At 39.5% G+C, this 15,054-nt stretch overlaps 1 protein-coding gene across 2 annotated transcripts in view; it reads right to left on the minus strand.

The window, feature by feature from the left end:
- The window catches only part of kcnh1a (potassium voltage-gated channel, subfamily H (eag-related), member 1a), a 47,190-nt gene that overhangs the window by 6,332 nt on the left and 25,804 nt on the right, over positions 1-15,054 (minus strand). For both annotated transcript variants that reach the window (XM_047604102.1, XM_047604101.1), the window contains 3 exons: positions 11,982-12,181; positions 8,723-8,975; positions 3,046-3,242 (listed from right to left, as the gene is read on the minus strand). In XM_047604102.1, the coding sequence (XP_047460058.1) occupies positions 3,046-3,242; positions 8,723-8,975; positions 11,982-12,181 (650 nt within the window). The remainder of the gene's footprint in view (positions 1-3,045; positions 3,243-8,722; positions 8,976-11,981; positions 12,182-15,054) is intronic.

Genomic DNA, 15,054 nt, shown 5'->3' on the forward strand with positions numbered 1-15,054 from the left:
AAAATGTGTGTTCTCTGTAAATGTCACCTTTAAGGAGGCTATTCCCACGACACTGAGGGAAAGTTCATATGATGCCTCTGGCTTCAGAGGGTGAAGACACACTGTCATAATGTGTATTCTGTGTTTTAATGTTCTGGGATATTTCTTATTTTCATTGTCCTCAATGACTACATCTTAGACCTATGGCAGACTATATCACCCATAAGTCTCAGGCATGACTTAAAGCTCGTCATGGAAACTGTTGTTGAATGCAAACTATATGATCTTCTAACCATAAAACTTCATTCCTGATTTCAGAAATACAAAGCAACCCTAACTCAAGGTCCACTTCCTTTCTGGTGCTTTTAACTGCATTGTGTGTACTTAAAAACTGTCCACTTACCTACAAGACAAACTTATAAGTAACCATATTGCAACAAACCCATCACCTGAGCCTATCCAACAATGAAAACTGTGTGATAGGGTTGAAACCCAGGGGAAAATTAGTCAGGACATGAGTGCTATTTAAATATGGCACATATGGAGCTGGTAAGCAGTTAGCTCATGTTAGCAACAAGACAGGAAATGGCAGGAAACATGAGAGATGATAAAATCAGGTCCTCTAAAGCTCACCAATTACCAAGTCACAATATATTTTTTTAATTTAATCTTAATAGACAGTACAATAAGTCACTACACATTTCCTAATGTTTCCAGGCTTTATGCTAAGCTAAGGCAAAAAGCTGCTAGTTGTTGCTTCATATTAGGACATAATATGGTGTCAGTATTATTATTATTAAAACTGAGTGACTGATACTTGATGTTTGATATCAACAGTGACATTTCTAATAAAGCCCTTGTAATAAGACACCTTTTCTAAATGACCTAAAACCTACTTTAGGTAATCCTGCATTTCTTGCTACACACACTGCGACCAATACATCTGCATTAGGTTGACATTGGCAGATTTATCCATCTGGTCAATTTATTGGTCTGACTGGCTCAATGTTTTTCATGTAACTCTGTAACAAGAAAGCAAATATGTGTAATTTCCCAAACATTTATTTGATTGAAGTAGTGACAAAAAATACTACTGTGTTTCAGCTCTTCCTCTGTGAGAAACCACATACATCTCATTAGAAAAGGTAAGATCAGTTTCTCTTCTCCGTATCGTAGCAACGCTGTTCTCCCACCGTAGACCACGTGAATGCAAACCGCCTGCTGGATTTATCCAGTCAAAAACACAGTCTCGTGAGCTCCATTTAAAGGCTGCATTTGACTCCCCATTCAGTCCATTCCTGGAGTTCCCTGCTGTATAAATTCAGGAAGTATGGGACCCTGGTGAATTGTGACTTTAATGCAGTGGATGAGATTGCCTCTTCATACGCAGGCAATTCAGTCTCACTTGCAATCTCTCGGGCCAGCTAACCTTATTATGAATGAGGTAATGATTGGTAGCTACACTTGTGTTGTTGATCACAGCTGTTCATTCCTGAATGAGGGAGGTTTAGGGAGGGCAGAGTGCTTTTAATATACGGTGACTGTTTAATGGAGCTATGTTTTTGTCTGAAGCGTATGTGTATTGTTTAGCTGTATGAGCTTTTGACTGCACAGGTTGTCAGGTATCTTGTTTGATCAAATCTTTTATTTTCTAAAGGAAGTCTGTGTGTAACAGCAACATCCACTGGGAAGAAAGATAGTTAAAGGAATAGTTTGACAGATTATAATCCTTATTTGTATTCTTGTTGGTAGTTAAGTGAGGAGATTCCTCTTTCATATGTGTTTGGTAAATAAGAAGCTATTTCTGTCCATTAAGAAATGAACTTAGTGTGCTCACATTTACAATTCATCATCTTCATCTCCACATTTTCAAACTTTCAATCATATTTTTCAGTCTCTATTAAGCTAGCAACAGAGTACAGACTAAACTAAACATATTTCCTCAAACAATTACTGTGATTTTTCAGTTTTTGTGGCCAAAAATCTGCCTCTGTTGAAACTGTAGAAATAACCTGTCACTCTCCCCACACTTAAGGCAGTTAGATAATGTCTGCATAGTGTTAGTTGCAGACAACGTAGGAAAAAATTCAGTCTTGTAGCATTATTTATTCTAAGAAATTCATTCGGTTTATTTATATGGATCCTAAAGTCGGCTTGAGAATTTCATGAAATTAAACTTCTCTGTTATGTTCCAAATATGCCTCTTGCTCAATTTACATATGTAATTTTCTCTCTGAATATCGGTTTCCATCGTTGGTGGTGGAGTTCCCCATTTCCACGCTAAGTTCCAATTACCTTCACACATGAGGGATTCACAACAACTGATGCATGCTTGTAATCCAGTGTTACTCTTTGTAGTTTTATCTTATTATCACTCTTCCAACACTGTATTAAATTACCGGTAATGTAAAATCAACTTTTCCTGCTGTTGCTGCTGCTGCTTCAAATTAAAATCGTTCGGCTGTGATGACTGAAGAGGCCACGTCCAATGAGCTGGATTTGTGATGGAGCTTATCATCAAAAATGTGCTCATAAAACAAAAATCAGTCTTAAACATTGCATGAAACCACAGAGCAAGAAGGAGTAAACTACACTCTGTCTGAACCGCTCGCAGATGTTTTACACTCCACTTACTGTTACCACCAGTGTGCGCAGCTGTCTGCAATGTCGAAATATCAACTTCAGTGAAAGTTGTAAACATCTGTGCAGTGGACGGCGGCTCCTGACAAGTTTCCAAGTTGCGTTTGAGATCGTCTGCCACATCTTTCTTGGACAGCGGAGAGATGTTGCTGCTGCTGGATCTGCACAGAGCCTTGTCCTCTTCTGTAGAGTGTTTACTTTACCGAGGCCAAAGTGTTCCCACATGACTGACACATCTTTTTTCAGTACCAGCTCTTCTTCTTCGTCTGCACCTGCGACTGCTTCTGTTTCGATAAAACTGGGCCGATGTTCACCGTTTTCCCACACATTTTTAACTGCTTACTGTGATCCAGTGTCAAGTGAAGACTGCAATTAATCCTCCCTTCATCTTAATAATAATGATAATAATTTAGTAGAGTCATTTACCCTCTTTCGCAGGTTGTATGTGAGCAGCAGGTTTCTGGAGAAGTGGTTGGAGAACGCTGTGTAGAACTCCAGCACCTTCTGCAGCGCGTCGCGTTTAATGACGTGGAGGTCGCAGTAGGTCAGGGCTCGGACGTTGGCGCAGGCCTGAGCCAGAGTCACCTCTTTCCAGAACACATCTCCAAATACGTCTCCCTTACCTGCAGAGGGTTAGGGATACAGTTCAAAACCAGTAATTCTTCCACAACATCTGCTCTTCAAGATAATCACACTTTACTACCTTCTAAAAACGTGTCCTTTATAAAGAGAGCTTGTAAAAATGATTCACTAACAGTTAAACTTCTTTCATGAAAACACATTTTGTTGAAGGTCTGAGTGTGCCTGAAGGTTATTTTTTAGGAATTTTGTATTTTAAGCTGCATTTTCTACACTTAATTTCCCCCTAAATAGCACGTTTTCAATAATTACTTTTTTTTTTGTCTTTTAATCAAGTGTGATGTGCTCTTTGAGACCAAGACAATTTGTTTCTATCAGGGGACAATAAAACTGAAAAGCCTTGTTCAAACTCAGAATCGCTTTGTAGCAGACATTTGATATCTAGTGGATGTTCAAGGCTCTCGTTGCCTCGGTAACCCTCTTGTATGTTTCCTACCCCAAATGTTTGAGAGTGAAACAAGCAGAACATAAAAACATTTTTAGTGTAGGGACGGGGAAAGCTTTTCTTGCTGTTACTGCTCAACGTTATAAAAAATATTGTTAAAAATGAGGCAGTTCCATCTGGATTCACCCAAAGCCTGATATCAGCATGGTGAATTTTGAGGAAAATGTTTCCTTGTTGCAAACATTTGGGGAACTTTTATGTTTGCACCATACAGTTTATTGACAGTTAACTCCTGTTGATCATTGCCTCAACTGTGTCAGCTAAAAGTTGAGATTAATATTAGTTGGTACCCGCCCACTTTGCATCAGGTTTGTTTTTAGCCTATAAGCTGCTACAACAGTTTTAGTTTCATTAAAATTACAACAGTTTAAAGTCCATTCTTTGAAACAGCCTCGTGTCTACTTACAACTGCATTATACAGTATAATAAACATATAAGGGAGAGACAAAATTAATTACTGCTACTACAAGTAAATCGGTTTGGTAATAACAACTGATAATGGTAGTAGTCTGTTAGTAAATACTTCACGGGTTATGTCACGTTCTAATAAACTATTACATCTCCAAGTCAATGAACAGATTTTTGTCTGCAGTGTTTCTAGAAATGAACATTCAAATGCTCTAACTGGTCAACCTTGCCATCCAAAAACTGATCCATAAACAGACAATTAGTTAATGATTTATTAACCACCAATAAACACTGTGCTTTATTAGCCATCAATATGAATTTGTCTTATCAAAAAGGGGGAAGAATGTGTTTCTTCTACCAAATCCTACATGTTATACATGTGGAAACATTTAACAGATAACTTAGCAGAACTCACTCTAATTTTCCTTATCCTTGATCAAATGAACTAATAAAACCCTTGTTTAAACTATTAAACGTCCTCTTAACATTTAAATTAGCAGTAAAAAAGGATTTTGTAGATCAGTTATAAGTAATGTTAAGGTGCCAAGTTGTGCAAAATCTACTTCCAGTACAACACTAGCTGCAGGAGATGTCGACCAAAACCTATCCAATGGAAACGTAGAGGCATTTCTTATTGATAAGAAAGTAGGAGGAATTTCAGACAAGTTAAAGTGAAAAAGGACAAAGATAGAGTCACATTTGAGGAGGCCTGTAATGGAGGTAAATTATTTATTAAGCATTAATAAAAGGGATTAATTAGACTTTTTAACCTTTTATAACGTGTGCGTTATTAGAAACTTTTACCTTCACAGCCTAAAGCCCATTAGATCAACTCAGGCATTTTATATAATTGCTCAGCACGCTGTAATTTGTGACTCATGTCCAGCACTATTTTAAGTTTGAAAGGCTCAACGTGACCATAAAACGACTGAACCATGAAGTGCTGTGACTCAGTATAATCAACATCTTAATCAACAGCTTCTCACAGAGTTGGACTGCAGAAGAGATTCATGAATTTCCTTTCACATGGCTGAAAAACATCTCATTATTTCTTTGAACCGCTGGATGACATCTCAAAAAGCGTGCAGCCTATAAACAATAAAGGAGCACTGATTTCAAGATGAGCCCCTGTGCAGAATATGTGGAGTAGTAGAGGTATTTTAGATGAGACGTTCTTGCCGCCGTACTTTCCATGTTGTTTCTGCTCTACAGTACCATTTAGCTAATGAGAATCTGATTCATAGTAACAACTTATTTATCACTTCGTGCTCCATTACCTTCTCCATCCGGGTCAATGGTATCACCCTGACAGTATATTGATCTGGGCAAAGAGGACCCAGTAGTAGGTTATTGATGAAAAACAGTCGTGACTTTGTCCCCTGGCCAGAGCGTGCCATCCATTATTCACTAAATCAATCGTTTGGCAAATTAAAGGATAAAAAAGAAAGCATTCTTATGGGACTTAACCGCCGCGATGGACGTTTGCTTGCTCCTTATTTAATAAATAACATCAAATATAGGCAGTTAGCAACTGATTCAGTCCTCATCAATATTCGTTAGCTGGTTGGAAAGGCTCCACACTGTGATCACTTTCATCAGCTTGAGTAGAGTCTCATTTGTTGCTACTGGTCTGATCAATACACCTGAATAGATCTATGTTATACCCACTGTGTGAAAGAATATTGTAGTTTCTTTAAAAGAGTATGCAATAATGTTCACAATTTAAACTCAAGCTGCTATAAAAATAGAAAATGAATTAAAAAACAAAACAAAAACAAATTGCTGCCTGTTTACAAGTGAACTGGTTATACAGCAACATTACGTTTCAGTGTTTAACTCTTCATACCAGTGGGTGGCAGTAGTCTATATCTATTTTTATAAAGTGGAATTAGGAAGAGCTACTATTAGCTGGGACGCTAAGAGCCCAGTTTGATCCCAAGTAAGAACCAGTAAGACAACAGAACAATAACCTATGAGTAATAACTACAGATTTCTTCTATTTGTTTCAGCGCAAACAAGACCGTGTAAATTAGGATAATGTTTACATTTAATAAACTATCCTTAAAAAAAAAGATTTTTCTTTAGTAAAAGTAAGTGCTATTTGGGTACATTGCAGTCTGCTCTGTAGTCCTGGGTCTCAGTGTCATGTTCTGTCCCCTTCTCTGACTAAAATTAGGGGTAGAAGTTATTTTCATTTCATTGTCTTCTATGTAATTTTGTCACTTTGCATATTCATGTTGCGGGCCACATTAGACCCTCTGGTGGGCCGCTTTTGGCCCGCGGGCCGTATGTTTGACACCTCTGGTTCACATTGTTGTGAGACAGGATGACGCGATGTGCAAGAGGAAACACTGAATACCAATAAAGTAATGGATTTGGCCTGGGTGGTGACTGTACACTGGGGTCTCACTTCCAGAGGGCTTGTAAAGCACAGAGACAGATATGCCTCGTTATGTTGTCTGGCTTTTGCCTTGTTTGTGCTGTTGTTGTGGTGGTGTCTGCCAGTTACAGCTGTAACAGCTTCTGATTTGCATTTTATGCCAGTCTGTCCATCTTGCTATATCGCTACCTATCTCTTCTCTGTTTCTCTTTCTCCTTACATATTGCTGTGTGTATTGCTCTCTCAGTGCCCCCTAGTTTAGGAGCCGCTGTCGTGAGATAACGATGACGAACCAGTAGAGACCGCCTTCTCTTCTTGCATGTGCGGTGGTTCTCAAAGCTGGATCCGAGCGATTTCTTCGAGCGACTTATTCTGCGGCTGATTCAGCGTGTTGAAAAACTGCTGACAGGGGTCAAACTGGTGCCAACCATGCGGACACACACCACAGGCGCTCACCATCAGCTTGACACGGGCAAATACTCCATTGTTGGCTCGGTGTCACAGCCTTAAAGATGTGTCATACATCAGATTCTGGTCATAGTCCTCTAGTAGGTCACCATTACAAGGGATCCCTTTCACATTGTGCAATGAAATGAATTTAACCTGCAACTTTCACGACTTTGATAACATTTTTAGAACATTATTGTCACATTAGTAGTTATTTTAAATGTAACTGAGCCTGTGTGCCACAGTAACATGTTCTGGACGTGTCTCTGGTATTAGTCTTAACCCTTTAAGGACCTTAAAGTGAACAGCCATGGTTGCTGATTTCTGTTCACTCAGGTGAATAAAAAAGACTAAAACACAAACTTTATGGCTCTGGCTATAAGTGCTGTGGTATGCAGGATTTGTCCCTGCTATATACTATATTTAATCCTGCAACCCAAGGGCACAAATGTCCATTAACATGTATAATGTAACAGTATTTGTGCCCTTTTGTACCTTTATACAATATTTAGTTATGAGAATGTATGTAGGTGTGTGTATTCATGAAAGAAAAAAAGTCATTAAGTTGCCATTTTTAATATTAATATACAGAGTATGGCTCCTGAATAAGTGACTTATTGGTTCAAGTTGAAAATAGCAGACTGTTCTCAAAGTGTTACTGGAGAAGGATTGTGTAGCAGAGATAGACAAATTCTTGCCCAAATCCTGAGTTCGTCACTCAGCAAAAAAACGATCCCCAGACAGGCTCAACTTTCACTGCAGTCACATTCTGTCTTAAAGCTGCTGCAGAGAAACAAAAGCGGAGGATTTTCACTAAATTATTTTGATGCTATGATGCGAACTGGTCTGAATGAACGTCTTTCTCGCTGTTGTAACCGGCAGCTTTGTGGTCTCAGTACGCAATAAATTCAGACACTATTGTAGCAGAACATTCGGATCTTAGACCTTTGTTTCTGTGTTGCCGCTCAACGAATCACCAACTTTATATAATGCGACACTTGAGCAGATCTGGGGCAGCTCCTTTGACACCTCAGCGAGAAGCTTTGGTCGCATCATTCATGAAATAAACACAACGAATAAATGCCATTATTAACTATATACTATAATTAAAATGTCTTCAAATAAGTTTCTATCTTTGTTCTGCAGTACAGAGGCAGAGGTGAAGAGACACCCTTTGTATGGCCTCATGTTTTAAAATGATTGCCTGATAATGATGGATAATCCTTTAGATGAGCCTGTAAGTTTAAATCAGATTACAGCAGTTTCATTTGCATTTGATTTATTTGCACATTTAATAGCATGCTACACCACTTTCATCCATCTTTTTTTTGCCTTTATTAGGGTACACACAACAAGAAAAAAGCTTGTATTGATTTAGTTTACAATCAATTTTCAGTGTGGGGCTAAATTCTCTGATGTACCATGTAGAAGCAGCTCATTTTCTTTCTGGCTACAGTTTTTAGTTTCCATTTCACCCATATTTATGCAGTTGCACATGATAAATTCATTAGTTTTTTTTAATAGTTTACCACATTTATTGCCATACTTGGGAATTTAATAAATAGATTAACCTTAAGGTGATAAATGCACATCATTCTTCATATTATGTTACCCCTCAGATGACTGAATGCTAAAGAGTAATTCCTGGTTTCCTAAAAAGCTAAATAAATAAAAAAGTTTGAATCGATATTAAACCAGTGCAGAAAACTAATTTGGGTCTGAGTTCTAATTAAAGCTTAACTTAAGGAGATCCACATTCAAACTCATCATTCAGGAGGACTCACCTAAAATGGCCACCACCTCGTCATCCTGAATGACCTCAAGTGATCCTGACACCACGAAACAGAGGCTGTCCACGCTCTCGCCAGCGTGGTAGATCAGGTCTCCGGGGGCACAGTGGATGGTCTGAAACTCCATGGCCAGCGCTCTGAGGCAGCCGTCGCTGGCCAGCCGGAAAGCCGGGTGCTCTTTAAAGACCTTGCGGTTGAGATGGACACAGATATCTGCTCTCATGTCCTTTGGACAAATCTGCAACACCTGGAAGAGAAGAGAGATAAAAATACTGAGATATAAAGGGAAACTGAAGGATTTTAGACCAGAGCTGGTGGTTCACTTAATGTCAATGCCTTGTTTGGATCTACAGACAATATGTTGAATTACAACCAGCAGTTTTTCACATACTTACACTTGGTCTAATGCACTGAAGTGCACTTGGTGTCGCTGATTATCACTAAATGACGAACGTAGACGCACATGTGGGCTTATATATGTCTCGCCAAGTGATTCATGCCTAATGCAATTCCCTTCTAAGTGGCTACAAGTTCACAGACATTACATAAAACATAATTTTTTGTCTTATCACATTGCCACAGAAAAACTATGCCATTCTTGTCAAACGAGGTGAAAGGAGCCCTTATTTTCTTTGCATGGGTGGACAGAAGTCCAGTGTATTTGTGTCTTTGGCGTCTGTGATGCATTAAGAGATGAAAACAACTGAAGTGAATCTTTTTACCTCAGAGTCTTGGTGATATTTTATGGGGGTATTTACATGGCCTGGGAGGAGTAGCTGCCTTAAAGACTACTCTGTGTACCAAATAAAAAGGACTGTAACATGACTGCCTGCAGTCTCGTGTTGCATTTGCTATATTAGATATATATATGAGGTCTAGAGCCCCTCCCAGAAGTGTCTATATGTTGTATACAAGTGTGGCGTCACCTCTGCTGCGCAATCACTCTCAGTTATTATTACTCTTTCTTAAATGTCTCTCAAGTTTTCAGATCATTGATGAACAAGTTTATGTGGGTTTCACCACAAGGAGCAAAACAAGTACAGTAAGGTTTACAATTCTTTCAGTTCATAAGTGACTATTTAACAGCAAAACAACAGTTGTGACTCGACAGAGAGTGGACCAGTGTCTGGTAACAGGATGTTGTTAGTGGGGACCTTTAGGTCCTGTGGGTTGGGGGGAGCGGCCTCTGTGGATCATCCCACAGATACTTGATCAGTTTGGGATCTAGTGAATCTGGAGGCCAGGTCAACACCTTGTGCTGTTCTTCATGTTTGTTGAGTTGGTCCTAAACCTATCCCTGTTCCTTTTTGTGTGTGTCTGTGTGGGGCTGCATCCTGCTGGGGGTGGCTGCTGCCATCACGGAGTGCCATCTCTATGGGGTGGGGGGTCTGGTCTGGTCTAGGTGGGTGCTACATGTCTAAATAACATCCAGATGAATGCCAGGTCCAAAAGTTTCCCAGCAGAACATTGAATTGTCACAAGATGATCAATGTTATTTACTTCTCCTGTCAGTGGTTTTAATGTTGTGGCTGATTGGTGTCTATCTGTGAACGTTCTCAGTCATCCAGGTAATTGCATATCCAGAAATGGAAATGTTTCATCTAAATATCCATAAAATGTATTTTTGTTCCATGTGTTTAATCTGCTTATATGAATTACAGAACTATTTACATTACTCAAAAATACTTCCACTATTTTGTTAATATTAACAAAACACCAGTAGTGCTTACAAACTGTAGCATTTCAGCTTTTTAGTTTCTCATTATTCTGAAAGTTGTATCTGTAAAATGCAGCCCTCAATTTTGGCTAATGAGCAACACTAGAGCCATGAACTGTGCTTCTGACATTCGTTTTAGTTGCCCTAATTACAAGAGATAACTTGCAGAAAGGCAGAATCATGTAGTGAATTTGACTTTATCAACACACAAAGTGCAAACAAACAAAAGTCTTAATACAATGATCGTTTTAATCAATAATGTACTAGTTATATATAAACAATATTAGATTTGAAATGTTTAACACAGAATAGTAGCGTTTAGTACATAATTTTATGTATCAGTGACTCCAGGTGAAACCCATTCACAGGTAGCAGGAACACTAGACTAATATTTTAGATTCAGCAGATAACTGTGGATTTTTTTCCCTCGGTGAAAAAAACAACTTGCATGTTGAATGGGATTAAATGTTTTCACTGTTATTACATGAGCGTATCATGGATGCTGCTGCAAGCTCAGAGTCCAGAAACCTCTCTGGAGTGTCAGCATGTTGGTAAAGTACACCTAATCAACAGGATGCCAAGCCGTGGCAGGACCCTGCCTTTAAAACAAATCTCTTTGAAGACGAATGTCAAGCAGAGAGGGATTATGTGCCATTTTTAGACCCTTTAGCGTGGCCTGCAGCCAGACAAATAAATGATACATGGATGCAGCGCCAGCTCTATTTAGAAAGAGGAGACATTACATATAAGTTTGATTTTTGAGTACAGATGAAACGATGAAGCGCTCACGTTTCCCTGTAATCGTCATGCTATTACTGTTAAGTGAAATAATAAAATGAATGGATTTTAGACAAGTGGATTTAAATGGGATGCAGTCATGAGAATGCCTTTTGGCTTCAAATCAAGCAGAGTGGCACCAGTTCAATCTATCTGACTCCAGCTTTAAATGCTTAATTTTCACACACTCGGATCATTTTAGCCTCATCTGAATTCAGAAGGATGGCTGGAAGGAGCTGTCGATTATTGGACCATGAACACACGCCAACACCTGCTTCACTAAGAAGCTGTTAAGTGCTAAAGACTGAACTTCTCATTATCACAAAATGAACAATACTGAAACTAATGTTATACATTATTGAGGGGATTAGAGGCACAGGTTTGGTTTCAAATTCAAAAGAAATAAAACAACAGAAAACTGTGCCAGTGCCGTCACAAAAATAAATTATTTACATTATGGAAATTATGCTGCACTTGTGTATATTTAGCACCTCGTCTTTGACATATTTGACATAACTCTGAGGATGAGGGTAGTCTAACAGAAAAAATACCAGTCCTCAGTTAGCTTAGCTAAGCATGAAGCCTAGAAACAGTAGGAACAGGTAGCCTATGTCTGTTCAAAGACAAAACAAAACACTTCTTTAACTAAAACAGAAATATGACACAGTTTAAGAGGTTGTGAGCATTTTAACCTCTGGATCGCGGTGGCTTCCCATTGGAAGTTGAGGATGACGCCACCAGTAATCTTTGTTGACGTACCTTTTCAGTGTCTATACCCCGTGACATGGACCAGGTGGAGGCAATGTAGTCCATAACTCTTTCGCTCAAGCCCTTGGGCACCTGGTAGAGTTTGAGGAAGTCCCGGACGCTGTTAAGCATCTCATGGTAACGATTGGTGTTGGCGTACATCTGCTGGAAGATCGTTGTCACGTTACCGAAGATGGTGGCGTAAAGGAGGGCTGGGGACAGAAGAGAGAAAAGCAGAATCCTCGTCAAAGTTGTGTGCTGGAGCTGAGATATAGATACCAGGAGTGTGTGCCTGTTTTTAAGGAATACTACCGCATGAGTAAAAGTAAGTGTTACATTAAACGTCTAGAAAATGCAACTCATGACATTAGGTGTAGGAATTCAGTGTTTGGCTAAACACAAATACTAAGGACCTAAAAGTATCCAACAGTTGTTTTGCAATCACACGCAATTGTCTAAAAGTTTGGTTGAGAAGTACATAAAAAATCTGGTTTATAGAATCATATATAGCATTGCCCAAAGCCCAGACTAAAAAAAAAATAAAGAATCAAAGAAATGTGGTTTATATCGACATAGATGTTTCCGCACCTGAATTGCGGAGGAAAGAGAACAAAAAAAGAAAACTGACTTCACGTGTATATAAAAAATCTGATAACCTGGTTTACAGGGACATGAAAATCTGGTTTATGAGGATGCAAACATCTTAAAAACATGAATTACGGGGACCTAAACCTAGCTTTTAAGGGCACAACAATCTCAAAATGTTGGGTTTAAAGCAGGAGTCTTCATGCCAAGGACTCGAAACGGATGGAGAGATTAAGTAGGGATCCCCTACCTACTATATGTGTTATATATTAAACTCGGCCTAGTGCTATTTATAAATATACATCATTATTATCATTTTCCATTCAATATTAAGCTATCCCTTATCCCTATACTAACATATGTTGGTTTCATGTTAATGTGTATTTAAAGAAATTTGTAGGGGAAAATTAAAAAAATAAATAAATAAAAATTATACAAAAATGTCAAATCAACCAAAGATTTTGGTGCCTCCTCAGACATCCTGTTGAAGACCTGTGGTTTACAGGAACAAACATTTCCACTAGTGAGAAACAAATGAATCAAATCTGACTTTGCTATCTGCGACATAAAGTCCTCAAAACTAGAAATCTCAATGTGTTGGTTTGGAAAAGCTTTATCATGTTACAACAAAATAAAAATCTCTAGGAACGGAGTAAAAGCTCCTAATGTGGGTTTCCAACGGCACAATTTTTCATATTGATACACTACATAACATGGTGGATCAGACCAAACGTGCCTCAAGACTTAATGGAGTTTTATGTTGTGAACACCTTAATCAATCATGTTGGAAATTAACAATTACTACTGATCATTACCTCCGAACATAATCAACAAAACTCTCACCATAGGGGGAAAAAACTGTAATTAGAGCTCCATTTTGAGCCAGTGAAACCATCTTTCCCTGTGCGGCAACCCCATCCCACTAAATAAGGATATTTTATCTGAACTTGCCTTGTGATAGAAGAATGAACTGAAAAAAAGAAAGAAGAGACAGAGGAGAGGAGAGCAGAGCATCTCAGAGGTGGTTGAACTGGTGCAACAGCTGGCGTGCGAGTGTGGATCAAAGCCATCAGATGTCTGCTCTGTGTGTGCAGTGTTCTCTTGGCAGTGGAGCCCTAATTAGCCCTGCTAGAAGGGACAGAGAGGAAACATGCCAGCCACACATTTCAATTATCCTCAGATGATGACAGTAACCTGCGAGTGCATTTCTGTGTGTGTTTACTTATCTCACGGCGCACAATCAAAGTGTTGAAAAACTGCACAGGGAATAATACTAATTAAAAAGCGCTCAAAACTCCTCAAGGGCGCGGGTAACCGCAGCGTTCATCCTTTCATCGCTGTGTACAGAAAATACTATCGAGCGTTGCGGTGTAGTATGATATTCCTAATCGCCTTAATGGAGAGAGCAGGTTTTTGTTTGTCACATATCCTCTGTGTTGCACGTTGACAGGCATAAAAATAAGAAATAAAAAGATAACAGATTAAGGAAGGCTTTAAAAACTTTTGATCCTATTAAATTGAAGTTGGCAAAGTTCGGGGATGAATTGTACCACCAGCTGGAGCGCAGACAGCGAAGCTCCCTCCTCCTACGAGCAGGGAAAATGCTGTCGCAACGAAACTCAATCGGTCCCTGCAGAACCGAGCTTTCTTATGTCTTTTGTCGTTGCTCTTTACCTGCCGACGCGCACAACTCGCCATCACGCAGCGCGCTTGTTTAAAGGTAGTTAAAAAGACGGTTGTCAGAAACTCGAGCCCCAGGCCAACAGTTGCTATAGAAACAGGACATATGTATAGTGCCCCCCCTCCTCCTTCCTCATGCCACCCCGCAATTCCCCATCACACTATGATCTTCCACTGCCAGCACCGAATCCAGTGCTGCTGGTAAAAATAGAACAGTATCAGGACATCCATATTTCATAGAGAACAGCCGCGGACTACGCTAGATTGCATCTACAACCGAATCCTCCCGAGGCCGTCCGCTTTTTTGATATTTACGCTCCGAGATGGTTTGTATCTCACAATGAAAAATTTAGACAAAGACAAGATGAGTTTTTATCCGCCTCCCACGAGAGCGTATTCATAAACCTGAACAGCCGAAAGGTAGACGGAGAGACGGAGCGAGAGAGAGTGACGGGGAGAGAGGCGCGGCTGTCCTCCCGTCACGGGGTTGGGATCGTGGCTGAAAAGGAAAAAATAAATAAATAAATAAATAAATAAGTAGCTACAACGGAGGTGAGGAGTGATTGCAGAGGGATCGGGGGGGAGCGCTGCGCCTAAATTGATCTGGCAGTGTCAGTTATTGCTGCGAGGTGTTGCTCTCCGCGTGCAGTCGCACATAATGGCACCACGCTGCACGAGGTTTAATGAGCCACACAAGCCACACAAGATACCTTATAAATATTGAGATGAGGAGAGAAGGGCAAGCTGTGAAAAAATCTGCATCCTCCTTAGCAGATTAGATGTTATGCTAAATGACGAGGGCAATATTCAAAGTAAATTT

This window comes from Mugil cephalus, chromosome 13 (genome assembly GCF_022458985.1).
Source record: "Mugil cephalus isolate CIBA_MC_2020 chromosome 13, CIBA_Mcephalus_1.1, whole genome shotgun sequence".
In the NCBI taxonomy this organism is placed as follows: Eukaryota; Metazoa; Chordata; class Actinopteri; order Mugiliformes; family Mugilidae; genus Mugil; species Mugil cephalus.